The 24,965-nt window shown below is 42.2% G+C and overlaps 16 protein-coding genes across 16 annotated transcripts; 7 read left to right on the forward strand and 9 right to left on the reverse strand.

Annotated features, from left to right (window-relative positions):
- Nucleotides 1–328: 328 nt before the first annotated feature.
- On the forward strand, nt 329–1,987 carry HIS7 (imidazoleglycerol-phosphate synthase; the record flags this gene model as incomplete). Its single annotated transcript, XM_003679678.1, has 1 exon — nt 329–1,987. One exon carries the CDS (start codon nt 329–331, stop codon nt 1,985–1,987), a length of 1,659 nt encoding a protein of 552 aa, XP_003679726.1.
- Nucleotides 1,988–2,064: 77 nt separating this feature from the next.
- SRM1 (Ran guanyl-nucleotide exchange factor) lies at nt 2,065–3,513 on the reverse strand (the record flags this gene model as incomplete). Its single annotated transcript, XM_003679679.1, has 1 exon — nt 2,065–3,513. The coding sequence occupies one exon, from the start codon at nt 3,511–3,513 to the stop codon at nt 2,065–2,067; it is 1,449 nt and encodes a 482-aa protein (XP_003679727.1).
- Nucleotides 3,514–3,729: 216 nt separating this feature from the next.
- Nucleotides 3,730–4,425, forward strand: TDEL0B03880 (uncharacterized protein; the record flags this gene model as incomplete). Its single annotated transcript, XM_003679680.1, has 1 exon — nt 3,730–4,425. The coding sequence occupies one exon, from the start codon at nt 3,730–3,732 to the stop codon at nt 4,423–4,425; it is 696 nt and encodes a 231-aa protein (XP_003679728.1).
- A 165-nt stretch (nt 4,426–4,590) lies between these two features.
- Nucleotides 4,591–5,991, forward strand: ENP1 (snoRNA-binding rRNA-processing protein ENP1; the record flags this gene model as incomplete). The annotated part of the gene is made up of 1 exon (XM_003679681.1): nt 4,591–5,991. The coding sequence occupies one exon, from the start codon at nt 4,591–4,593 to the stop codon at nt 5,989–5,991; it is 1,401 nt and encodes a 466-aa protein (XP_003679729.1).
- A 171-nt stretch (nt 5,992–6,162) lies between these two features.
- On the reverse strand, nt 6,163–6,927 carry USE1 (SNAP receptor USE1; the record flags this gene model as incomplete). Its single annotated transcript, XM_003679682.1, has 1 exon — nt 6,163–6,927. One exon carries the CDS (start codon nt 6,925–6,927, stop codon nt 6,163–6,165), a length of 765 nt encoding a protein of 254 aa, XP_003679730.1.
- Nucleotides 6,928–7,555: 628 nt separating this feature from the next.
- On the reverse strand, nt 7,556–9,496 carry LSG1 (ribosome biogenesis GTPase LSG1; the record flags this gene model as incomplete). The annotated part of the gene is made up of 1 exon (XM_003679683.1): nt 7,556–9,496. The coding sequence occupies one exon, from the start codon at nt 9,494–9,496 to the stop codon at nt 7,556–7,558; it is 1,941 nt and encodes a 646-aa protein (XP_003679731.1).
- A 159-nt stretch (nt 9,497–9,655) lies between these two features.
- RRT2 (diphthamide synthase) lies at nt 9,656–10,792 on the reverse strand (the record flags this gene model as incomplete). Its single annotated transcript, XM_003679684.1, has 1 exon — nt 9,656–10,792. The coding sequence occupies one exon, from the start codon at nt 10,790–10,792 to the stop codon at nt 9,656–9,658; it is 1,137 nt and encodes a 378-aa protein (XP_003679732.1).
- Nucleotides 10,793–11,903: 1,111 nt separating this feature from the next.
- Nucleotides 11,904–15,140, forward strand: ISW1 (chromatin-remodeling ATPase ISW1; the record flags this gene model as incomplete). The annotated part of the gene is made up of 1 exon (XM_003679685.1): nt 11,904–15,140. One exon carries the CDS (start codon nt 11,904–11,906, stop codon nt 15,138–15,140), a length of 3,237 nt encoding a protein of 1,078 aa, XP_003679733.1.
- Nucleotides 15,141–15,213: 73 nt separating this feature from the next.
- GPX2 (glutathione peroxidase GPX2) lies at nt 15,214–15,705 on the reverse strand (the record flags this gene model as incomplete). Its single annotated transcript, XM_003679686.1, has 1 exon — nt 15,214–15,705. One exon carries the CDS (start codon nt 15,703–15,705, stop codon nt 15,214–15,216), a length of 492 nt encoding a protein of 163 aa, XP_003679734.1.
- Nucleotides 15,706–15,974: 269 nt separating this feature from the next.
- SEH1 (Seh1p) lies at nt 15,975–17,009 on the reverse strand (the record flags this gene model as incomplete). Its single annotated transcript, XM_003679687.1, has 1 exon — nt 15,975–17,009. The coding sequence occupies one exon, from the start codon at nt 17,007–17,009 to the stop codon at nt 15,975–15,977; it is 1,035 nt and encodes a 344-aa protein (XP_003679735.1).
- A 171-nt stretch (nt 17,010–17,180) lies between these two features.
- On the forward strand, nt 17,181–18,518 carry ALG7 (UDP-N-acetylglucosamine--dolichyl-phosphate N-acetylglucosaminephosphotransferase; the record flags this gene model as incomplete). Its single annotated transcript, XM_003679688.1, has 1 exon — nt 17,181–18,518. The coding sequence occupies one exon, from the start codon at nt 17,181–17,183 to the stop codon at nt 18,516–18,518; it is 1,338 nt and encodes a 445-aa protein (XP_003679736.1).
- A 31-nt stretch (nt 18,519–18,549) lies between these two features.
- TDEL0B03970 (5'-deoxynucleotidase) lies at nt 18,550–19,269 on the reverse strand (the record flags this gene model as incomplete). Its single annotated transcript, XM_003679689.1, has 1 exon — nt 18,550–19,269. The coding sequence occupies one exon, from the start codon at nt 19,267–19,269 to the stop codon at nt 18,550–18,552; it is 720 nt and encodes a 239-aa protein (XP_003679737.1).
- Nucleotides 19,270–19,409: 140 nt separating this feature from the next.
- RPL28 (60S ribosomal protein uL15) lies at nt 19,410–20,174 on the reverse strand (the record flags this gene model as incomplete). Its single annotated transcript, XM_003679690.1, has 2 exons — nt 19,410–19,810; nt 20,126–20,174. The coding sequence occupies 2 exons, from the start codon at nt 20,172–20,174 to the stop codon at nt 19,410–19,412; spliced, it is 450 nt and encodes a 149-aa protein (XP_003679738.1).
- A 322-nt stretch (nt 20,175–20,496) lies between these two features.
- On the forward strand, nt 20,497–21,942 carry VVS1 (Vvs1p; the record flags this gene model as incomplete). The annotated part of the gene is made up of 1 exon (XM_003679691.1): nt 20,497–21,942. The coding sequence occupies one exon, from the start codon at nt 20,497–20,499 to the stop codon at nt 21,940–21,942; it is 1,446 nt and encodes a 481-aa protein (XP_003679739.1).
- A 476-nt stretch (nt 21,943–22,418) lies between these two features.
- THI2 (Thi2p) lies at nt 22,419–23,684 on the forward strand (the record flags this gene model as incomplete). Its single annotated transcript, XM_003679692.1, has 1 exon — nt 22,419–23,684. One exon carries the CDS (start codon nt 22,419–22,421, stop codon nt 23,682–23,684), a length of 1,266 nt encoding a protein of 421 aa, XP_003679740.1.
- An 11-nt stretch (nt 23,685–23,695) lies between these two features.
- Nucleotides 23,696–24,802, reverse strand: ARC1 (Arc1p; the record flags this gene model as incomplete). Its single annotated transcript, XM_003679693.1, has 1 exon — nt 23,696–24,802. One exon carries the CDS (start codon nt 24,800–24,802, stop codon nt 23,696–23,698), a length of 1,107 nt encoding a protein of 368 aa, XP_003679741.1.
- Between the last annotated feature and the right edge of the window lie 163 nt (nt 24,803–24,965).

The following is a 24,965-nucleotide window of genomic DNA, read 5'->3' on the forward strand; positions in this document are numbered from 1 at the left end:
TACCGGAGAGAATGAAAAATGAAACTTGCTTCAGCTATCCTCGCTGAGGATCGAGAGCACACTATTTAGCCTAACTAAACAAGTAGTTTATAGCATCAACACATATATCTAACTACTATGCTTTAGCCATCGATCATTATAGAGATGCTACTAATTTTTCAAAACACCCACAAACCTCCGCTTGAGATGGGCGTTCTCAATTAGAGTCATAGTTGAGCTCATCAATACTATCGTCAATATAAGATCGATCAATTGGAACTAGATTTGTCATTCATACTATTCTGATACAATCGAACCATTCCTGTCAGAAGGAGTAGCTATTTGGAGAATGTCTCTGGTTCATATTATTGATGTGGAAAGTGGTAACCTACAGTCGTTGACAAATGCGATCGAATACCTCGGTTATGAAGTTAAATTGGTTAGTTCAGCAGAAGATCTAGACATCGAAAAGGTTTCAAGACTAATTCTACCTGGTGTGGGTAATTTTGGTCATTTTGTTGATAACTTGTACTCTCGTGGTTTTGAAAAGCCCATCAGAGAGTACATCGACTCGGGAAAGCCAATCATGGGTATATGTGTTGGTATTCAAACTCTATTTTCCAGTTCAGAAGAGAGCCTTTCTAGTTCTGGTTTGGGATTGATTCAAGGTAACTTATCCAAATTCAATGATAGTACTAAACCCGTGCCTGAGATTGGCTGGAACAGCTGTATGCCAAGTGGTGATTTGTTCTTTGGTATTGACCCTTACAAAAGATACTATTTCGTCCATTCCTATGCAGCTATTCTAGATGAGCATTTGGAGGGAAAGATTCGCAGTGATGGTTGGAAGATTGCCAAGGCAAAGTACGGAGACGAAGAGTTCGTTGCGGCGCTATACAGAGATAATGTCTTCGCTACTCAATTCCACCCTGAAAAGTCAAGTGCAGCAGGCCTACAAGTTCTTCGCAACTTCTTGAAACAGGAGCATCCAGTGACAAGCTATACTAGCGAAGAGAAGAAATTACTGGCTAACGATTACTCCAATTTTGGTTTGACCAGAAGAATTGTCGCATGTCTTGATGTGCGTACCAATGACCAGGGAGATCTTGTTGTTACCAAGGGAGATCAATACGATGTCCGTGAGAAAAGTGAAGGGAATGATGTTAGAAACTTGGGTAAGCCAGTCGAGATGGCACAAAAGTACTACACACAAGGCGCTGATGAAGTGACGTTTTTGAACATTACATCCTTCAGAGATTGTCCTTTGAAGGACACGCCTATGCTTGAAGTCCTGAAACGTGCTGCAAAGACCATTTTCGTCCCATTGACTGTCGGTGGTGGCATTAAGGACATCGTTGACGTGGATGGAACTAAGAAACCAGCCCAAGAAGTGGCAAGTTTGTATTTCCAAGCTGGTGCAGACAAGGTGTCAATCGGAACAGATGCAGTCTTCGCCGCAGAGAAATTCTATTCTCTAGGCGGCCGTGGTGATGGTACTTCTCCAATTGAAACTATTTCTAAGGCTTATGGTGCACAAGCAGTGGTGATTTCAGTTGATCCAAAGAAGGTTTATGTGGATAGTCCTGGTAGCACAAAAAACAAGACCTTCAAATCAAAAATCGCCAATGAAAAGGGACAAGAATGGTGTTGGTATCAGTGTACCATCAAGGGAGGTAGAGAAACAAGAGATGTTGGTGTATGGGAGCTGACTAGGGCATGTGAAGCCTTGGGAGCGGGTGAAATTCTGTTGAATTGTATCGATAAAGATGGTTCAAACTCTGGTTACGATTTGGAACTGATCGAGCACGTAAAAGACGCCGTTACGATCCCTGTCATTGCATCCAGTGGTGCAGGTAATCCAGAGCATTTCGAAGAAGCTTTCACAGAGACTCGTGCTGACGCTTGTTTGGGAGCTGGTATGTTCCACAGAGGAGAATACACAGTTGGTGACGTGAAGAAATATTTGTTGCAAAAAGGTCTCAAAGTAAGAGTAGATTCTTTTGATTGATGCACTACCCATGCATACGTATACAACTTTTATAAATTTACATACAATTAATCTTTAATCCTGAAATTCAAATGTTCTCAATCATCCATCTCGTCAGCTCTCTTTTCGGCTTCTTCATCTGAAAGCTTTACACCTCCGGAAACAGAGAATTGACCACCGCAACCAACAAAAATTATGTTGTGTTCTTGGGTTGCTGTATTTTTAATTCTGGTAGGTACCTCAGTATCCTCACCAGAGGGTCCCAACCCAACTGCGTAAGTTTCCCCAAACCCCCACGAGTATGCAATACCATTTTGGGCTAGGGCAACAGAATGATGAGAACCGGCAGCTACGTTCTTGAACTTAGGGACGTCCACTAACTTGGTTGGTATTGGCACTGCACGAGCCTTGTCATGTACATCTTTGTAAGTGAAGTCTGGTAGTTTATCCCTGGCGAGACCGATTTCAAACATATCCAGTCTACCAAAGGTGTATAGATCACCTTCTTGAGATAGCACCAGAGAGTGATGTTCACCTGCTGAAACCATTTTGACCGAAATTCCATCAGGCAATAAAACTTTTTTCCATTTCGTCACTAGGCCACCATCCTCAATCTCTTCAGATACACCACATTGACCAAACTGGTTCAACCCCCAGCTTACTAGTTTACCATCTGCAGTGAGAGCGAAATTGTGATTTTCACCTGCAGAGATGTACTTGATATGTTTGAGTCCAAAAGGTCTTGGGTCTAACGTTTTTAGGCGGAATCTTTCCATCACTTTCCTTCCCAATTGGTACTGCTGGCCATTACCCCATGCAAAAACTGCACCTTCTTCATCCAAGAAGAGGACGTGATCCTTACCAGGAGCCATTTGAACAATCTTGAACTTGGAGAATGTAGGAACTTTCCAAGGTGTGCGTTGAATTTTAATCTCATCGCGGTAAAAACCCAAGATACCTTCATTGCATCTAAAAGTACCAAAAGCGTAAATGTCACCATTGCTAAATAAAACACAACTTAGATTGTCTGTCGCAGCCAATTGAACAACTTTATGCCCCTTTGCAAGAGGTGGGAAAAATTCAACCGGTATCTTGGCCGGTGTAGACTCCAATTCGTTCAGATCACCATCCTCATCATCGCTTGAATTATCTGCATCCATATCTTTCAATTTTTCTGACGCACCAGAAGTATCTCTACCCAATGCACCAACATCGTTACAGCCCCAGGACCAGATATTGCTGTCAGAATCAAAAGCCAGCGTATGCATACCACCTACTGCAAACCCTACGATCCTAGCTTGATCATGAGGCAAAAAAGGATTCAGCCTTGGTCTTTTTACCTCCTTATTCTTAGCTAGCGGACCAAGCCCAAGTTCACACATTGATCCTGTACCCCAACAGAACACATCTAAAGGTTGAACCGATGTGTATAAGTGTTTGTAGTCATCTTGTGAGTTTATTATACGAGAAGAATGCGATCTCGAAATTTTTTTCCCATTAACATGGTTTAGCCCATCTAGTCCAGTACTAGCAGCTCTTTTAACCATTTTCGGATCAGTACAACTCGAGCTTATTTGTCGTTCGATCAATATTACAGATCGAATCAAAGGGTTTAAGCTAATAAAGCTCGAAAAATCTTCACTTCACGTGAGAAGCAGCGACACAAATTGGGAATGTCAGTAAATAAAATAATATATTATTGACAATCTAATAAATAAATGGTCAATTTAAGGTCGGTCTGAAGCCTGCCATCATCTGTACCTATGAGATTATGGCTTCCTGTTTTTTTTACAATCCTCGCAGGTGTTTTTGGCGTGAAGGGGCAGCCATTATTTGATGAAGAACTTCACAGTTCAAGTGCTTTCGAAGTTATCGAAAGAAGTTTTTGTGTCCTCTACATTGAGGGTTTGGCATCCCATAGAAGTTTACATGGGGCGTTGAGAAGCCTGCGAATTGTTAAGGATCAGATTTCATCAATTGAAAGGAGATACGCCAAGCAACCGCATATCATTTCGGCCATTGACACTTTACTGGTACTCAAGGGAGAACAGATCAAACTGAGTAACAAAAGTTTAAGCTCACTGAAAAGGCATTTAAAGCAGCTAAAGGAGGGCTTATCCTTAGCTCTTAATACAGACTACGAGTTGACGCAAGCCGAGGTTGTACCGCTTCATAACGAGGCTTTGGCTGTTGATATACTTTCTGGGTTCTTCGAACGCAGCATACAAAGCGTAACCGTCAGCACAGATGGAAATATGAATCCAGCACTAATAAAAACATTGAAAACTGGCGCATTTCTAATGGTAATGTTGAGCACCACAGCTGACGTTTGTGTCATTACAGGCCCGTTGATATGTTTTGCGCTTTACATCGCAGGATCCGGAGCAGTAGTTATATGGTTCACCCAAATATACCGCACCACTCTCGGTATGAACGGCGTCTCGGAATCCAGCTATTGAGCTTCACTTTATAAATCATATTTGTAGTTGTGAAACGTAAATCTTTTTTCAGCTCATCGGTATAATTTGAAAAATTTTTAGTCTGCGATGAGCTAAACTGGAGCTTAAAGATAGAGTAAGTCTACTGTAGGGTCTTTTAACCAGTCTTTATTGCCAGAACAAACAATGGGCAGAGCAGGAGGTTCGAAATTTAGGAAGCAGAGACATGATCCTCTCATGAAAGATCTGGATTCTGCGCAAGGTACTTTGAAGAAAGTGCAGAGGAAGAAGGATCAGGACGACAATGATGCAGAATCTGAGGGCTTCGTTGACTCTAAGGCATCGAGAAAGATTTTGCAGCTAGCAAGAGAGCAGCAGGATGAGATTTCCAGGGAAGAAGACGAAGAAATTCAGTCAGCAAGAAATGATTTGGCTCGGTACAAACATACCGCATACGATGAAGATGAGGACGAGGAAAGCGAAGGTGCTGGTGGCATTTCCGATTTTGAGCCGGAAGGTGAGTACGTTGAGGAGGAGGAAGAAGTTGTGGATATCGATGAAGAGGATGCGGCAATGTTCGAGCAGTACTTTAAAGGATCTGAGGGTTTCAACTCTATGAGTGGTAGTTACAATTTGGCAGACAAAATTATGGCATCAATCAGAGAGAAAGAGATGGAACATGAAGGTGGGGCCATTCCTCATGAGGCAGACGAGGCTCAACAGGATAATATGCAAGGTGAAGGTGTTGCACTTCCTGAAAAGGTCATCAGAGCCTACAGTACTGTCGCAACAATCTTGCAGACTTGGACCCACGGGAAGTTACCCAAATTGTTCAAAGTTATTCCTTCTCTGAAAAACTGGCAGGATATTCTGTACGTTACAAATCCTGAACAATGGTCTCCTCATGTGGTTTATGAAGCTACGAAATTATTTGTTTCTAATATGACTGCCAAGGAAGCTCAAAAGTTTGTTAATTTGGTGCTTTATGAACGTTTCCGTGAAAATATTGAGACGAGTGATGATCATTCATTGAATTATCACATTTATCGAGCTCTAAAAAAGTCGCTGTATAAGCCAAGCGCTTTTTTTAAAGGTTTTCTATTCCCATTAGTTGAATCTGGTTGTAACGTTCGTGAGGCCACTATTGCTGGAAGTGTTTTGGCTAAGGTCTCCGTTCCAGCATTGCATTCTTCAGCAGCTCTAAGTTATTTATTGAAGCTACCGTTCTCACCTGCTACAACCGTCTTCATTAGAGTCTTGTTGGACAAGAAATACGCATTGCCATACCAAACCGTGGACGAATGTGTCTATTATTTCATGAGATTTAGAATTTTAGAAGATGGAAATAAGAGCGAAGATTGTAACATTGTACTACCAGTGGTATGGCACAAGGCATTCCTGACATTTGCTCAAAGGTATAAAAATGATATCACGCAGGATCAAAGAGACTTCCTGCTTGAGACTGTTCGTCAAAGAGGTCACAAGGATATTGGACCTGAAATTAGAAGAGAGCTTCTCGCAGGAGAAAGCAGAGAGTTTGTGGGAGGAGCCGACGAAGTCAATGATTTGATGATTGACGTCCGCTGATTGTAGCTGTGTAACCATGTATATTACCATCTAAGACTTGGATAAATGGATTTATTTTTCTAGAAGACAATTGAAAGTGTATTCAGGTGAACTAATTATTAAATCCAGATAACAAGAAAGAGAAAGGCGGTATATCGCTCAAGCTTATGAGTTCTAAATAAGTATGCTGATTCATAAGGCTGGGAACAATTGAATTATTATAAATGTCACCAAGAGACCAACCAGCATGGAAATGAATACCGTGATGTAAAAGATGTAACCTAATTTCTTCTTATCGTACTTTTTCAGCTTTCCACTAATATCTGTCAAACTTGTGGAAGCCACTTGAACGCCTATTTCAGCAGCGCTCAGGACCGCTTTATCCTCATTTAACGCATTTTGGAAAGCTGTTGCACCTTGCTTCAAACTGCCCACCAGTTTTGTCATATCCTCAATAAGACTATTTTGTAGGTTATCCTGGTCTTCGATTTGTCTTTCAGATGATTTCTCAGACTCTAAACCGTTGCTTTCATCTGCCCTGTGCCCCAGTAAACGCTTCCTCAACTCAGCGACGCTAGTGTCCACGTCCAAAGCTTTGTCTTGTCCCTGCACAACTGCGTTCGGTTCAGTTTCATCAATATGTGGCGAGTCAAAGTCAAAGGTATACCTATTAGTCTTTGTGCTTTCTTGATACTGGTTATATTGATCCTCCATTACTTTGAGTACCTTGCGTTGTCTCTGCAGAGAATCGAAAGCAATAGATGGAAACTCATCTTGAAAATCTTTGATGGTATCGTCATTCTGTTGTTCGTTAGCAGCATTTATCTGCCTGCTTATCGCAGTAGTCCTCAGTATATTTAAGTTCTCTGAAAGCTTGGTGCTTAAAAGATAAGTAATAAACGGTTCATCAACAACATCTATATCGTGAAACAGGTTGTCTTTCAGTACCGCTGTCATGGCTCTGGCAAAGTCGATCTTCTTTGTTTTATCGAACTCATTCGGTAAGCAGTGGTGAATTACAAGCTCAAGAACGGGTCCGGCTATATGAATGATCAAATGTAAGGCCCCAGTAATAGAGAGTAACAGCTGAGGACAAGTAGTGCCAATCTGATGGGCATTGACAAGAAGCAATCACGCAGCTTTTAGCTAACTGCAATACAGCAAGATGTTCTAAATAGATTCGAATGTTCGCCCACCTACTATCAAACTACGTACTGTGGATTTAATCAGTCGTTGTTAGCGAAAAGGGCGTGGTTAAAACCATTTCTGGGCAATCTAGTTACTTCGATGCGCAATTCATGAATTGAGTCGGTACTGGAAATAAAACCAAGGAAGTACTTCAAGCACGCAAGAAAAACTCTTACTTATTGCAACAAGTAAAACCCAAGAATCAAGACCACCTTCTCAACTCAATAAACACACCAGATGTAATGTCTGCCTTTAATATTATAAGTAAAACCCAAGAGTGTTACTGGTGATGGGCCTGAAGCTTGTTAAATACAGGATTTTTAGGCCTTAACTTTCGGGTAATGCCACCGAGTGGTAAGGAATTACCTTAGGGCTAAGAGATTATTCAATTAACTAACTACTCGTATATCTTCCATGCAGCGTCCTTTTCCTCCTTCTTCTTCATCTTCTTGTTTCCCTTGTTATGTTTCTTACTCCCTCCGCCATTTGCCTGGTTCTTGTGGAATGGCGTCGTCAGTTTACCTTGAATGTTGTTCATTTGAAAGAATTCTCTATCCAAGTCATCAGCTGCGTTATATAGGGCTGCTTGCTTACCACCGTGTGTGACACTTGTAGCCTCTTCGCCGTCCTTACCTGCTGTGTGTGCCGAGAAGGTCAATTTCCCTAGATCTCTTGCAAGATCGAAATCTTCAATAGATTTAGACTTCAAAGCTTCGCGCAGTTGTTCTTGCCTGGTTTCCGGTAGTCTATCAAACGTGTATAGATCTTTGTTGAATTCTTGGCATTCTTCTCTGGTGTATAGTGTATCGTCTTCCATGTGTGGTGGAGGGTTTATGTAAAGTAATTTACCGTTGACGTAGTCTTTCAGCACATAACGACTCGCACGAGATTCATCTGCGGAACCGAAACCTTGCGTCATATAACCACGAGCTCTGGCATATGCGACTAACAATTCCTGTGCCGTGGGGAAATCTCTTTGAACACCGTCATCCAGACCTTTCGTTTTGATATGTATACCATAGACGGCCTCGAGGAAATATTTAGGTACTCTTTCAGCCACTAGTGTACAGGGACCAATGTAGTCACGCAATTGATCGATAGGCAATACACCATTGCAAACCAGTTCACCTTTACTGTATGCGAAGTTGGGAAAAACAAGACCGGGACAATCACACAACATTACACGGTCTGAAAGTTTGATCGTTTGAAAATGCTTAGTTTTACCAGGTGTCGAAGAGACAGAGACCTTCTTAGCTCCGACCAAGGAGTTGATTGTAGATGATTTACCCACATTTGGATATCCGACTAAACCAATTTGAATTAGAGGCGATTGACCTGGTAATGGAGGAATCAATGGCTCTTGAGGGGCTTTCGATAAAAAAAGGTCTTCCAATTGTTCAATTGTAAGGATATTTATACTTTTCAAAACCTCGGCGTCAACACCTTCCTCATCTTCACCTTCACCTTCATCTTCCTTATCTTCTTCGTGCTTATAATCCTCACCGAACTCTTCTTGCAACTCCAGCAATTGGTTAGCTTTTAGAGCAGAGTAAAAAGTAAAGTCAATACCTCTCGACAAGAAATATTTGGCCCAAATTATCCTCTGCTTACGAGTCAGCAGATCTGCTTTGTTAACCAGCAGAAGGTTCTGTTTTCTGTCGTCAAGTTCCTTTACGTATCTTTCCAAATCGACAGATCTAAAGAGCAGTGGATCCCTAGCATCTACAATTTGAACAATCAAATCTGAACGTTCTACAACTCTCCATAGTTGCTTCCACACTTCGATATTCCTCTCAAACGGCGTCAAAAGAAGATCTTCATTTGTCTCTTGTAAGTGAGCAAGTTTTCTTCTCCATTCCAAAAACGCATCGTTTTCTTTTCTTGCTAGTTGATATTTGGTCATATCTGTATCCCAAGCTGGTCTTCTTGGGACGATCAATTCACGGGCATGCTCTCTTTGCTTAGCATTCAATATTCCACGCTTTTCGTTTGATATGGTCAGGCCCTGTGTAGTGGCAGAGTCATTACCACTGTCTAAACGAATAATCTTGACGTTGGAATGACGATCAGCTGAAAAATCCTTGTCAGCTAGCTCAGCAGTACTCAAAAACTCATCTAACGCCGTTTCCTGAGTGACGGATCTCAATTTTACCCAGTCAGCTTCATGCTTCTCAGTTGTGAATCTCATCTCACCGTCGGGCAAATACTCCACAGCATTCTCCTTTTGACGAGCAGATTTAATTGCTCTCCCAAGGCCAATAGTATTTTTGTTCTTACGTTGGACCGGTTTTGGGCCCTTTGGGGGTTTCCATCTTTTTGGCTGCTGTTTCAAAGGCATATTACAATTATATGACTGCTAATGAGATATAGTGGTATAGTTTATGATGTCAAAAGTTCTCTATATGTAAGCGATGAGCTTACATAAAATTTTCAAAGACTATGCGATGAGGTGAAATTTGAAAAAACGACATAATATAGGGAAATTGATGTCAATTCGTCAAGGATTCCACCTTTGGAGAGAGTTATCGTAAAACGAGCATGTAACGGCGAAGTCCTTGCACCAATCGCCACCGTAACACATGGATTCGTGGCCAGCTTTTAGAAAGCTGGTTTCAGAGAACACATTATCTTGTGGAGAATCTTGAATGGCGATTATTTTGGCACCATTGTACATGCAGCAAACAAGCAACTCATCAGAGTTCGAAAGACTTGATAATTCTTGAGGCTGCTCAGCAAATCTCCACACACCGCCGCCTAGATTTTCATCCCAAACCTTGGTAACGGGAGTATTCCGACCGGGGTATATTGAATCTTTCCCTAGCATTCGCAATTCCAGTAACCTAATGTGATCATCGTACGAACCTGTAATGATGGATGTCGGGCTAGAGTTTCGGAAGTTTGGTGTGCTACATTTAATACCAACGACACCAGCCTCGTGAATCCTGTTATTTGACCATATCAATTCCTTAGAGCGCAAATCATGAGCCATTATGGTTGCGTCATCACCACCAGTGAATAAGACGTTCTGTAGAGGTTGTAGATTACCAAATTCACCTGTCCAACATTCCAAAGAGTGCGATCCAGTAAATGTATTAGGATTCTCCATAATAGCTCTTTGTGTGCGCCCTTGAACTACAAATGAGACATTCTCAACTTTAGAATATGAATTTTCCAATGTTTCGCAATTAAATAGGGTATTGCCCTTCGCTATGTCCAAAGTTGCTGATTCTCCTGCAGTGTTAGTGACCAACAGTATCGATGCATCAAAAGGAGAGAAGTGGAGAGATGTAATTAATGTATCTGTCTCGAAAGCTTGCAAATTAGCGACGAATATCACCGAAACTTCCTCTAAAGACATTGCAATTCTCCATAGAGTAACATTACCTGTTGAGTGAGCGGCTACTACTAGTCGTTCGTCAAAGGGCGACAGTTTCAGGTCTAATACCGCTCCATACGTCTCATGAGATGCTATTAATTGAAGTTCCTTGTCATATAAATCCACAGAACCTGTTCTGTTGCCAGTTTCTTTATCCAGATTGTAGGTTCCTACCAGAACAAACTCATCGTTGATAATTCGAAGGCAACAGGGTGGTAACTTCGTCTTAACAGCTCTATCAGCTTGGCGTTCCATCATAGACCCAGTTAGTCTTAAATCGTTATCTTCTCATGTTATTAAATGTGCTACTAGACTCGCGCGATGCATTCAATTATTGGTTGTTCTTACAAGAGCAGAGACGAAACAACAAAAGCTAGTTCAGGATATTTAAGAGGTAAACTTAATTGTTAGTTTATGGTTCGTTATTATGCAATGTCTTGGGAGCATTACTCTTTTTGATGGATTGGGCCTGAGACAAAATTCTGGGAAGATTAATTTGCACACCAGCTGATAGTTGTGCAAATCAGCAGCCCAGCAAGCTACTTGGTATTATAAGCATCCGCTGGGGCTTTCTTAAAACCTGATATTTTGGCCATTATTTCTTGATAATTATCATCGAGTTGAAAGCTCGGCGGTTAAATACTCATTTTTACTCTCATAAACATAAAAAGTGAGAATCTATCTTCCACGTTTTACCAACCAGTAAGCCAAGAAACCCACTCTTAACTAATTGCATTCTTTTTGAACTATGACCAAAAGGCTTATAGTGAGTGTGTCAATATGGTCAAAGTACAGAATTGTTATAGTGTGCTAATACTTTGACTAGCTCCGCGATCGATGACTCCGGTTTAGAATGTAATCGAAGCTATAGTTGTCTAGTTCGAAATCACGATCAACTGTATATGCGTTTGATTAGCAATCTTCAGATTTAAGCGCTATAAGAAATCATGTCTCTCACAAACGTTTCTCTGACATTCCACCTCGGAGGACTGGCAACTGAGCTCAATTGGATCGATCCAATGCCATGGTAAAGTTTGAGACTAACTTCAGATATGTGTTGCCTCTATACTTCAAGCAACACAGCCGCAAGCTACGTGCACCCAATGGCACACAGAAGGGTACCAGGGTATACAGGACTCATAATGATTGTAAAAGATCTCAGAGTAAGGATGTTGGAGGTGTATCAGCTCGTTCTTTTCAGTCACATGTTTGTATAGACCTGATTCAATGCAAATTCGGATCAACCCAGCACACGTAAATGTTGGAATAATTTTGATCGTCTAGACCTAACTCAAGAAAAAAGACTAATTTTACTGTCTCGTTACAGTATCGTGGATCAAATCAGGTCCTTCGAGATAAGGTTTTCGTTATGACCGTGGATCAAAAGTATTGGGATGATCTGAAACCTTTCCAGGTGGACGTACCACCTCGTGAGCCTGAGCTCAATAAGGCTGCCTACCTTCTAAAAGATGCAAACGCTCGCAAATTCGATTTGGAGGCAACTACCAAGAGGTTTGAGCATTTATTATCCCTAAGTGGGCTTTTCAGACACTTTATCGAGAGTAAAGCAAAGAAGGATGACCGCTTCAAGAGAGTGCTAGACATTCTAGACAATGGTAGTAAAGGGAAAGGTAATAAAGGAGGTGCACACCAGGACAAGAGAAGACGTAAGACTGAGCGTGAAGAAGATGCAGAACTACTAAGAGGTGAGGAAGAGGAAGCAACTGGTGTAGACGATATTGCATATCAATTCAGTGATTCTCCAACATTTATCAACGGTTCCCTTCGGTCCTATCAAATCCAAGGTTTAAACTGGTTGATTTCGTTGCATCAAAATGGCCTGGCGGGCATTCTGGCGGATGAGATGGGTCTAGGTAAGACTTTGCAGACGATCGCATTTCTGGGATATCTTAGATATATCGAAAAAGTCCCAGGCCCTTTCCTTGTCATTGCGCCTAAATCAACCTTAAATAATTGGTTAAGAGAGATTAACAGGTGGACACCAGAAGTGAATGCACTCATTTTGCAAGGTACTAAGGAGGAGAGATCAGAAATTATCCGTGACAGGCTCCTGGCCTGCGATTTCGATATCTGCATTGCATCCTACGAGATAATCATCAGGGAAAAGTCATATTTCAAAAAGTTTGATTGGCAGTACATTGTCATTGATGAAGCTCATAGGATCAAGAATGAAGAATCCATGTTGTCACAGGTGCTAAGAGAATTCAGCTCTCGTAATCGTTTGCTCATCACGGGTACTCCGTTGCAAAATAATTTGCATGAATTATGGGCTCTATTAAACTTTTTACTTCCTGATATTTTTGCGGACTCTCAAGATTTCGACGCCTGGTTCTCTTCAGAAGCCACTGATGAAGATCAAGATAAAATTGTGAAGCAATTACATACTGTTTTACAACCGTTCTTACTTCGTCGTATTAAGAATGATGTAGAGAAGTCCCTTTTGCCTAAGAAGGAGTTGAACGTTTATGTGGGCATGTCAAAGATGCAAAAGAAATGGTACAAGCAAATTCTGGAAAAGGACTTGGATGCTGTCAATGCTGAAAGTGGCAGTAAAGAATCCAAAACGAGGCTCTTGAATATTGTGATGCAGTTGAGGAAATGTTGTAATCATCCATATCTGTTCGATGGTGCCGAACCTGGTCCCCCATACACGACTGATGAGCACTTGGTATACAACTCAGCTAAACTCAATGTCTTGGATAAGCTGCTCAAAAATCTCAAAGAGCAAGGATCTCGTGTGTTAATTTTCAGTCAAATGTCTAGAGTTCTCGACATTATGGAGGATTACTGCTATTTCAGAGAGTACGAGTACTGTAGAATTGATGGTTCAACCGCGCACGAGGATCGTATCAAGGCCATCGATGAGTACAATAGCCCAGGATCCAGCAAATTTATCTTCTTGTTAACCACTCGTGCTGGTGGACTGGGTATCAACTTAACCACTGCCGATGCTGTTGTCCTTTATGATTCCGACTGGAACCCACAGGCCGATTTGCAAGCCATGGATAGAGCTCATCGTATCGGGCAGAAGAAGCAAGTCAAAGTCTTCAGGTTCGTGACCGACAACTCTGTGGAGGAGAAGATTTTGGAACGTGCGACTCAAAAGCTAAGGCTGGATCAACTAGTCATACAGCAGAATAGAGTCTCAGCTCAGAAAAAGAAGGAGAACAAGGGAGACTCGAAAGATGCTTTACTATCAATGATTCAACACGGTGCTGCCGACGTGTTCCAGAGTGTGGCATCCAGCTCCAGGGGGAGTCCACAGCCCGATGAAGAAGCTCCAGAGGCAGAGTTTGATTTGGATGCTCTGCTAGCGAAGTCACAGGATAAGACTCAATCCTTAAATCAAAAATATTCAGCTCTAGGTCTAGATGATCTTCAAAAGTTTAATCAAGATTCTGCTTATGAGTGGAACGGTCAAGATTTTAAGAAGAAGACGCAGAAGGATATCATTAGTCCTCTATGGATGAATCCAACAAAGCGTGAACGTAAGGACACTACTTACTCGGTCGATGGGTACTACAAGGACGTATTACAAACTGGTAGAGCTTCAACACCATCACATCCTAGGATGCCCAGACCACATGCATTTTATTCTCATCAGCTACAGCCTGCTCAGTTGAAAGTATTGTACGAGAAGGAGCGTATGTGGGCAGCAAAGAAAGCAGAATATGAGCCGAACATGGAAGATGTGAAAGCTACTTACGGCGATATATCTGAGGAGGATGAAAGAAACAAGAAACTAGAATTGTTGAAGATCTCAATAGCCAATGCTCAACCTTTAACAGAAGAAGAAGAGAAGCTCAAATCTGAATGGGAGAAAGAAGGTTTTACCAACTGGAGTAAAACAGAGTTTAGAAAATTCATTACGGCGTCTGGAAAATATGGCAGAAACTCAGTTCAGGCTATAGCGATGGAGCTAGCTCCCGGTAAGACCGTAGATGAAGTCCGTACTTATGCAACTGCATTCTGGGCAAACTTGGAACGGGTTGAGGATTACGAGAAACATGTGAAATTCATTGAGGGAGAAGAAGAGAGACTCAGACGAGTAAAGATGCAACAAGAGGCATTGCGTCGTAAAATATCTCAGTATACCAATCCATTATGTGATTTGAAACTCAAGCATCCTCCTTCAACAAACAACAAGAGAACTTTCTCGGAGGAAGAAGATAGATTTATCCTGTTGATGCTTTTCAAATACGGCCTTGGCAGAGACGACGTTTATGAACTAACTCGTGATGAGATTAGAGATTGCCCACTGTTTGAGCTTGATTTTTATTTTCAGAGTCGAACCCCCGTGGAACTTGCTAGAAGGGCCAACACATTACTTCAATGTCTAGAGAAAGAATTCAATGCTGGTTTAACACTCGATGAGGACCTTCAAAAGCGTTTGAAGGAAGAAGATGAAAGCGCCAAACAGGCGAAAGAAGAACTAGAAAAGGCCGATCAACAGGAAGCAATTGAAAATGGCAAAGATGTTAAAGAAGAGCCAGAAAAGACTGACCACCAAGAAGAATCAAGCAGGATCCACCAACTGGATGAAGACGACAGCGGTTCTCCCGAAAAGAGACTCAAAGTAGAGTAAGAAACCAGTTACATGTGCACATATATATATATATATCTTAAAAAACCACTCGAAAGCTCACAACTATTTTCATCTATTCCTTGATGAGCCTCTCAATTTCAGGCTCCAAAGTGTGTGGTTTCGTCAAGGAAGAATATCTTTCAACGACTTTACCGTGCTTATCGATTAAGAACTTTTCAAAGTTCCACTTGATACGGTTCAAACCCAACATACCGGACTTTTCGTTCTTCAAGAAGTCATACACAGGGTCCACATTGTTACCATTGACATCGATCTTCTTCAGGATGGGGAAAGAAACACCATACTTAGTCTTACAGAACTGAGCGATTTCTTCATCGGAGCCTGGTTCCTGATTACCAAACTGATTGCATGGGAAGCCCAAAATTATGAAATTTTGCTTGTTGTATTTGCTAAACAGCTTCTCCAACTCATCGTATTGAGGAGTGAATCCACATTTGGATGCGACGTTCACGATAAGAACAACCTTACCTTCTAACTGCTTGAATGGGAATGGTTCGCCCTTGTTATCCTTAGGTGCTAAACTATAGAAGCTTGAAGATGACATACTTCGTAGTACTATCTTGAAGGGTCTTTGAATCATGGTCGATGACCTGAGGGTTCTGGTCAACATCTGGTCCTTTTATACCTCTTTCTTAGGGGCCCCCGTTCTTTCGATAGAACAGGAATGGCTTTGCTCTAAGCAACCGAAAGAACGACGATCGATGAGCACAACGGCTGACACAGGCCATTCAAGAAGCAATGGACGACATTTGAAGCTGAGTGTAAAGGCAGGAATGCTTAACTTGTGCGATTGCTTATAGATACATAGATATTTTACTGAGATGCCCGTTGTTGCTGAGCACTGATCACAGACATGCACCTGAACTCATTGGAGTATGTAGAACGCCATAGGCGGACCTTGCCGTCATCACCAGCGCTGCTTAGGACTGTGCCGGTCAAGTTCCAAGAGACCGACCATACTTCTGCCTTGTGATCGTCGTGCTCACCAATTAGCTCTATTCGCAAGGCCGGTGTTGAACCTTTTTTGGAACCGGTGCTATCATTGACATCTGTAGTTATATCGCTGTTGTTATCGGCCAAATCTTCTGAGATTGATGACGCTGTCGTGGTGGCAGACGTGGAGACTCTTTCAGTGACTTTGTAGATACGAACTTTGCCGTCTTTGCAGCCAGTTGTGATAACTTGGTACCACCTGCCGATTGATGGGGCCCAACTGACGCTTCTAATCAGTCCTCCATGACCCTCAAGTTTTCCAGCTACATGAAGTTTATTGTCCTTCCCTCTCTGATAGATAAGTGCCTGGTCTAGTACACAAACCACTAACTTTTCGGGGGAGAACCTTGATGGACACCACGATAGGCAGAAATCAGATTGGAGGTTAGCTGCAGATGATACAGAGAGGACTTTCACTTCAGATGTCAATGTCCAGGACCTCAGATCCGAAGGTTCGAGTGCATCATAAACTCTCAATGTACCGTCGTTGCCAACACTGGCCAGTCTCAAACCCAAATGTGCTGGTGCAAATTTCACGTCGTATAGTGAACCCTTGGAATCATTTAATGTACAAAGTTTAGCCCAACGGCGACCTGAACATTCCTCTTGATCTGGATCTTCTTCCCACAGTTTAACGGTCCTATCATATGACGCCGTAGCGATTATCCGACCATATTCTGGACTAGCCCAGTCAAGAGAAACGATACTGCTATCGTGTGCTCTCCATGAGTCACTCAATTGCCACTCGTTAGTCTCCTTATCGAGTCTAAATATCTTGACGTGTTGATCAGACGAACAGGTAGCTACATGTCTACCCAAAAAAATCGTAGGCGGCATCGTGGACCAGGTCTTCATGTCCACTATCGAATGGCCTCATTGAATCGTTATAACAAATGTTCTTAGTTCTGTTCCATTGATGTTTATATGTACTAAACCTTGACTAGGTATTTTTCAAAATTAAACTATTAGGTGTTATTGAACAGCCTGGCTAACTTACAATCCGAGAAGAGCTCGCACGTAGCGACCATGTTTCGTCTGATACTGCCCTCAATTGCACTGCTACTGATCATATGTTCCAATAGACACTCAGCGGTGGTCTCAGCCATAGGATTCTCTATAGTGGGATACATTGCAACCGACTGGTTGATTCCACGTGTAGGTCAGTCATTCGTCAAGATTGGTCTCTATGGTAAGGACCAGAGTAAACCTGGGAAGCCCGTAATCCCAGAGAGTGTTGGTGCTGTGTCTGCGACCGTTTATCTATTGGTGATGTTCCTTTGTATACCATTCATGTTTTACAAATATATGGTAACAACAACCCCTGGTGGAGGAATCCGTGGCGCATCCATCGAAGAGAATGGTGATCTTACTGGAAATTTGTTCCCACACGGCAAGCTATCTGAGTATTTGAGCAGTATCCTTTGTCTTGAGAGTACCTCGCTTTTAGGAATTGCAGACGATTTGTTCGATTTACGTTGGAGGCATAAGTTCTTTCTGCCTGCAATTGGTGCTATACCATTGCTAATCGTTTATTATGTGGATTTTGGTGCTACACATGTTTTGGTACCGACTTTTGTCCAACCATGGGTCAAGATGACGAATATAGATCTAGGATGGATGTACTACGCATATATGGTTTCGATGACCATCTTTTGCCCTAATTCAATAAACATCCTAGCTGGTATTAATGGGTTGGAAGTTGGTCAAAGTATTGTCCTTGGGATTTTGGCGCTGATAAATGACGCATTGTACTTGGCTATGGGTCCCAACGCATCCTGGGAGAGTCACAGATTTTCTGCTGTAATAATTCTACCATTTCTTGGTGTCAGTGCAGCACTTTGGAAATGGAACCGCTGGCCAGCAAAAGTCTTTGTCGGTGATACTTATTGCTACTTTGCTGGTATGGTATTTGCTGTTGTTGGTATCCTTGGTCATTTCTCAAAGACAATGTTGTTGCTATTTCTCCCTCAGATCTTCAACTTTGTCTATTCATGCCCACAATTGTTCAACCTTGTTCCTTGTCCCAGACATAGACTTCCCAGGTTCAATGATGCAGATTGGCTACTATATCCATCTAGAGCCAATTTAAAAGACGAGCCACCAAAAGCATTCTTCAAGCCAATTTTAAGAGTCCTCCATAAGTTGAAGCTCATTGATTTAGAATTTGAAGGTGACAAGATTGTTTCCTGTACAAATATGACACTAATCAACCTGGCTTTAGTATGGTTTGGACCCATGAGAGAGGATAAACTTTGTAATTTACTGCTGGTGCTGCAATTCTTCATTGGGATTGCCGCTATTCTCACTAGACACGCGCTTGGTTTGTTACTCTTTGGTCATGATAATCTTTGGGCAATAGTTTAGAGAGTTACAAACGTTTATGCTATTCTTGTCACTATATCTTATTCTGCTTCAAAGTTTCACCACGAAGCGTATACAGGTCATTTGCCCAACCTTTAACTTCCTCGGTCTTGATGCTCGACATTGCAGACCAAAATTGATCCAAGTCCACCCGTTCCCCATATCTCGTCTCGTATTCGAATGCTTGTACTAACATCTCATATTTATCTATATCCTTGGTGTAACGTGCCTCCAAGGACGATATATTCTCATATTCCAACCAATGTTCCATTATTTCCTTAGCTGCGATCTCATTGTAAGGCTTTATCAACTCATTACAGAGAAATTGGATCGTTTCCCATTCACGACGATGTTTCTCCTCCTTTGTAACTTCACTGAAAGGGGTGATATCTCCAACTAGTGCTTCTGCTATATCATGAACTAACGCGATACGAACGCATTTATCGCGATTAACTTTTGGGTCCTTAATGAGCATTGCTGTGACTCCCATACGGTACATATGATCTGAGATACTTTCACATGGGTCAATATCATGATCAACCCAACCTGTTCTTCTTTGTAGTTTCAAGTGTTGGACAACATTTAGAAATGCCAATACATGATTTGGATGTTTCCTCGCTAAAAGAGTTTGAACTTCTTTTGGAACATGATCCTGCGGTCTCCAAATCTTCATCTCATCAGAGTTATTAGTCATTCTTCTACACAACGTTATTGGAGTTGAAAGTATTTTCTTACAACGTAGAACGTTCAACATTAATACTTTGTTTATGTTTGTTTCAATCAATAATAAAGTTTCAAACCGAAAAAAAATCGATGAGCAAGTTAACCGATAAACACTTTTGAGATTGGAAGTGTTAAATTAAGTGTACAAAAGATATCTAAGATTCAAATATTTTAAGCGATCAATTCAACGACACCACCAGCAGCTCTGATCTTCTCTTCGGCCAACTTGGAAACGAATCTAGCCTTAACGATGACTGGAACGTTTGGAATTCTACCCTTACCCAAGACCTTACCGTAACCGGCAGCCAAAGTGTCAATGACAGGAGCAGCAGACTTGGAAGAAGATTGCAAGTATTCGTCTCTCTTAGTCTCTGGGACCAAAGACCACAACTTGTCCAAGTTCAAGACTGGCTTCCAGAAATGAGCTTTTTGTTGGTGGAAGTATCTCATACCGACCTTACCGAAGTAACCTGGATGATATTTGTCCAAGTTAGTTCTGTGGTGGTGTTGACCACCGGCCATACCTCTACCACCGGGGTGCTTTCTGTGCTTACCGATACGACCTTTACCGGCTATAATAAATTAAAACGCAGAAGCGAATTGAATTGTTAGTAACTTGTAAATGAATGGCTATTCTCTTTTAGAATCGTGCAATGCAGATTCGTAATTGAGTTAGAAATTCAATCGTGATGGAAGAGCAGAGATTTGGTTAGCACTGTGGCCGAAGGCCACAATGAAAACTAAATCATAATATCAACCCTATGGGTCAATTGCAAGTTCACGATTAATTGAATCTCAGACTCTTCAAAGTATGGTCATTGCACGAAACACAAAAGAGAATCAGCGCCTTGGTTCTTTCATTCCCTCTTCCAAACGGAACTACATACCTGAGACGTGACCTCTGTGCTTTCTAGTCTTTGTTAGTCTGGTTGGCATCCTTGTTTATTTGTCTGGGTATCTTGAACTACAATTAGAGATGAGTAGTAAATGTAGATAAGTACTTGTTGAAAGAGACTAGTTTACATGGCGATTCTAGTTTGCGTCGGTTCTAATTTTTCAGAATTTTTCAATTTTCAAAGTCTGTAAATAAAAATCGAAAAAGTTTGAAAAGAATTTACGGATTCAAAAGACAGTCTTAGGAGGTGTGGGCTTTATTAAAGACAGTCACTCAAAATTATGAAGATTCCTCTTACAAGGGGACGGAATGGCTACTAATGACTATAACTACTCTAGTACCTCATCTCGTAGAATTGTTGCAATGAGTGAAAGCACTGAGAGAAGTGGGCTCATTAGTAAGATGTCAAAGTCCAAGCTAACCGCACAGGTGGTTTTCACGACATTCGTAGCTTGCTTGGGGTCTGTACAATATGGATATCACACAGCAGAATTGAATGCTCCGCAACAGGTTATGTCGTGTTCGGTGTTCCGTATACCAAGCGAAGATTTGCCCTACGAAAGAACGTGGTTGGGCCATCGAGGACTGAAACAATGTGTACCGCTTGATGACGAACAAATTGGGGTCATTACAGCTATGTTCAGTATAGGTGGTGTATTGGGATCATACTACGCCGGTCGGCTGGCCGACCGGTACGGTAGGAGGAAAGTTACGTTTTTCACCAGTATGATTGGGATTATTGGGTCCATGATGCTCTTCGGGAGCAACAGTTACACAGGCTTCATTGTTGGGCGCATAGTTGTGGGAATTGCAAGCGGGGCTTCAATCGTGGTAACACCACTGATTATCAACGAGATCGCTCCTCCGGAATGGAGAGGAGCCCTTGGGTCTATGAATCAGGTATTTATCAACCTGGGAATACTCCTAACGCAGTCCCTAGCGCTTAAGTTTGCCGATTCATACCGCTGGAGATGGCTTCTCTTTACTGGCGCCGTAGTTGCTTTAGTAAACCTCGTTCTACTATTCCAAACTAAAGAATCACCCCGGTGGCTGACTACCCAAGGACGCACTCTGGAAGCGGAGATTGCGCTTTACAGATTACGCAGAGGATCCTACCAAGATGCACGCAACGAAATCCAACAATGGCGTCGTGAAACACCGGATGAAGAACTTGCAGACCAGGGCCCAACATTATGGCGCTATTTCCAAGACCCTGCCTACACCAAACCACGTCGTGCAATCACCGCTACATTAACGGGACAACAACTATGCGGTATCAACTCCATTGTCTTTTATGGTGTCAAAGTGATAAGTCAACTACTCCCAACGCACGCTATCCAGATAAATTTCGCCATTTCAATACTCAACGTTCTAATGACTTTTGTCGCTTCGCTCGTAATGGACCGATTCGGCACCAAGACCCTACTAATGACCTCCACAGCTATAATGGCCATAGCTTCTACAGCGATAAGTGTCGGCATAAATTCCCATACAGCCGTGTTACTGGTAGGATCTACATTTGTCTACATCGCAGCTTTCGCCATCGGACTAGGTCCGATCCCCTTCTTAATCATTGGACAACTAAGTGCTCCTCAAGATGCTGCTACTGCTCAGAGCTACGGTACAGTATGCAACTGGCTAGCAACTGCATTTGTAGCTTACACATTCCCATTGGTTCATGGGATGCTGGGCGGCTCTGTGTACTTACTGTTTGCCCTGGCAGCCGCTTCTTTTACCGCCTATGCTTATTGGCGTATACCTGAGACAAGAAATAAGAACGGGTATCAGCAAGTATGGATGGATTATTAAACACCGTCGAAGGCTCTCGGCCGAGTAAACATATCTAGATCATCATGAACGACCAATTTGTAGGATTCTTCATCTGCCCATAGTTAAGCACTTCTCAATATTTTTCGACACTAGGCTCGATATGCACGCGTGCAGCGGCCTAGTTCAATTTTCAATTTTCACTATGGTGATCTGTTTAACTCCAGTGTAACGCCGTGCGAAAAGACTGTCTTGCTCACGTGCCCAGCCAAGACTCCGACTGGGTGAGTCGCCATTGGCGCCTTCTAAATGCATGAAAACAGGTTGCAACTAAGAAGCTTTATTCAAATGGAAAGTATTTGCATCTTCACTTTCGGACTGCTGCTAAGTAAGATATGAGGCCATTGAGCGTTGTTTCAAGCGATATATTTGAATAAGTACATATATAAATATATATAATTATATATATTCTTTGGGCTTGGCTTGGCGGAATCTCAATTGATCAGCTGGCTGAACAAATGTGTAAGAAGGAAGAGACCTTACGAGGCAGAACATTCACAGGTTGTTGGGCTTGTCGGTTTAAGAAACGTCGGTGTGATGAGGCTAAACCTCGATGTTCGTTATGTGTAAAGCACGATGACCGCTGTTGTTACGACGTGCGGCTCATTTGGCTCGACGAAAACCTCTATAGACGTCGTGGAGGTGTGTTGGCCAGTACTAGTAGACGCGGATCTTCCACGAGACGAAAGATCTCTAGGCAGAGATTCAAACACCTAACTCAGTATAGATCTCTATCGCCTCCTACAAGCGATGGTGAAGAAAAAGAGGAGAACTTGACCCAGAAGGTAGATCCAGCTGATAGCTTTACTATCAGTGTACGAAGATTACGTATCTACGATAATGCGATTTCATCAGTGTATGGACCACCAGGGGATCGGCATTATGGCCAAAAATATGTCAATAACGTATTGAACGGCTTGCTGGACAGGCTAGAAGACGACCAGGAGTCCAATGACTCGTGCTGTGTGGACAAAAGACGCGGGCCGTTTGGTAAGTTTAGCATGAGTTGTGGTGTTAGAAGCGCACAGATACCTTCACCTAGTAATAGGCATACAGTTGAGACTCCAGACTGTAAAAAGCGTAAGTTGCTCATCGACGGGCTTGTGGAAAATAAGATCTACGCACTGTTGTGGCTCAATACTCATAAGAACATGATACTGAGTCGCCCAGAGTATTGTACTTGGTTTCTTAACTACATGAAAAATACTTTGCCGGGTGCATTCGGCGAATTCTTAGAAAAGATCATCGATGATGCCAATCCGTTCAACATATCGCATTGGGTCCAGAAAATCAGAAGCCAATGGCATAATAATCCGGATTGGCAGGCCATTGCATTTACCATGCTCACCGTTGTCCATGGCTACACATGTCCGGAGTTGTCTCAAGAACTGGAAGCCTGGATACAAAAACAATCTTTCTTGCAGTATTCCATGTTTCCGCTGCTCAATTTCATATTGAGGAACACTACGCTGCTATCGGTGCTGTATCACTGCAATCAATTGCTCAGTAACAACCAAGAGAGTTTACAAGAAGTTTCCCAGGCCAAATTAACGCACGAATTACAAGTACTCGTTACAGAGAGGCTTGTTAGCAAGTGGAGAGATCGAATCCTGGAGCAACTCTGCGCATGTCAGGACACTTCGCAGTCCTGTACACAGCTGAAATTCTGGGAATTGCAGTTGAAACACAACGAACAGTTTTATAGAGACATTTACACATCGTAAATATTCACGTATTAACGCACTTGAGCATTCATCAAAGAAGCGACTTTAAAAATCTCACCTTTAGAGTTGGTCAATTTTCTCACTGGCTTCTCCTTGTCCTCATCATCCTTAAACACTACTTCCAGCTTCTCATCGGTGGTGAAGTGTGGTTGTAATTGTTCCCAGATCTTCTTCTTTGGGTTCAATTGCTTCAATGGCTCTTCGTCACCGAAACCTTCGAAAAAGACCTTGTCACCGGCCTTTGAGCCAGCTGGTGGTTCCACGAATTCAACCTTGGTCTCATCGGAACCACATAGCACCATGGCTGATGATTTGATACCTCTCATGTTAACAGGTTTCAAATTACAAACGCAGACAACTAGACGCTCTTGCATGGCTTCCAATGGGAAATGCTTCACCAGACCAGAACAAACGGTTCTTGGACCTTCTGCATCACCCACATCGATAGTAGAGACATACAACGAATCAGCATCAGGGTGCTTGATAGCCTTTTGAATGAAACCAACGCGGAAATCAATGGCAGATGGCTTTGGTTTCTCATTCTCTTGCTTCTGTTGTGGTTGGTTAGCCTGTGCAGCTTTCTTAGCGGCTTTCTTAGCCTTGGCTTCTTCTCTCAATTTTTTTAGAGTCTCTTCATCGGGTTTGCCTCTAGGTTTTTCGGATTGCTCTTGTTTCTTAGCTGCAGCTGGTGCTTCCTCCTTCTTGGCCTCGCTAGCCTTCTTCTTCTTCTCAATGACTTCATGTGGCAGTTCCAAATCGTAGTTGATCTTCAATTGCTCACTCTCTGGAAGGGACAGTAGTCTTTGCAAATAGTCAATCCATCTCAAGATGTGTCTGTATTTCCCGTAGGTAGCCTTGATGTCCTTAGTGCTGAAGGTCAATTCTTTGATCAATGGCAATGCAACTTCAAAAACCTCAACATCGGTGTCAGTTGGTTGAGTTGAAGCCAAAATAAATGCATTGTCTCTCAAACGTAGGTTCAATTCGTCAAGGTCATTGGCAAGGTTACCCTTTAGCACAATTGATTTCCATTGAGCTGCGACAGCTTCTTGTTCTCTGGAAAGAGAAGCTGGTTGGTCCACTGATAAAGGTTTGAATTTCTCGAGTAGTTCAGACATAGCGGATAGTTTATATAGTCGAAGATCAATTCTTGAAGGTCATTGATAAGTAAAAGTGAAAATCTTTATGCAGCTATAAACCTTTTCTGAAAAAATTGGGTTACAATTGAAAGAAACATTGCGAGAACAGAAGTTTTCACGTGACAAGACTAAGAACAAGGGT

The sequence above is a fragment of the Torulaspora delbrueckii genome, chromosome 2 (genome assembly GCF_000243375.1).
Source record: "Torulaspora delbrueckii CBS 1146 chromosome 2, complete genome".
Classification (NCBI taxonomy): domain Eukaryota; kingdom Fungi; phylum Ascomycota; class Saccharomycetes; order Saccharomycetales; family Saccharomycetaceae; genus Torulaspora; species Torulaspora delbrueckii.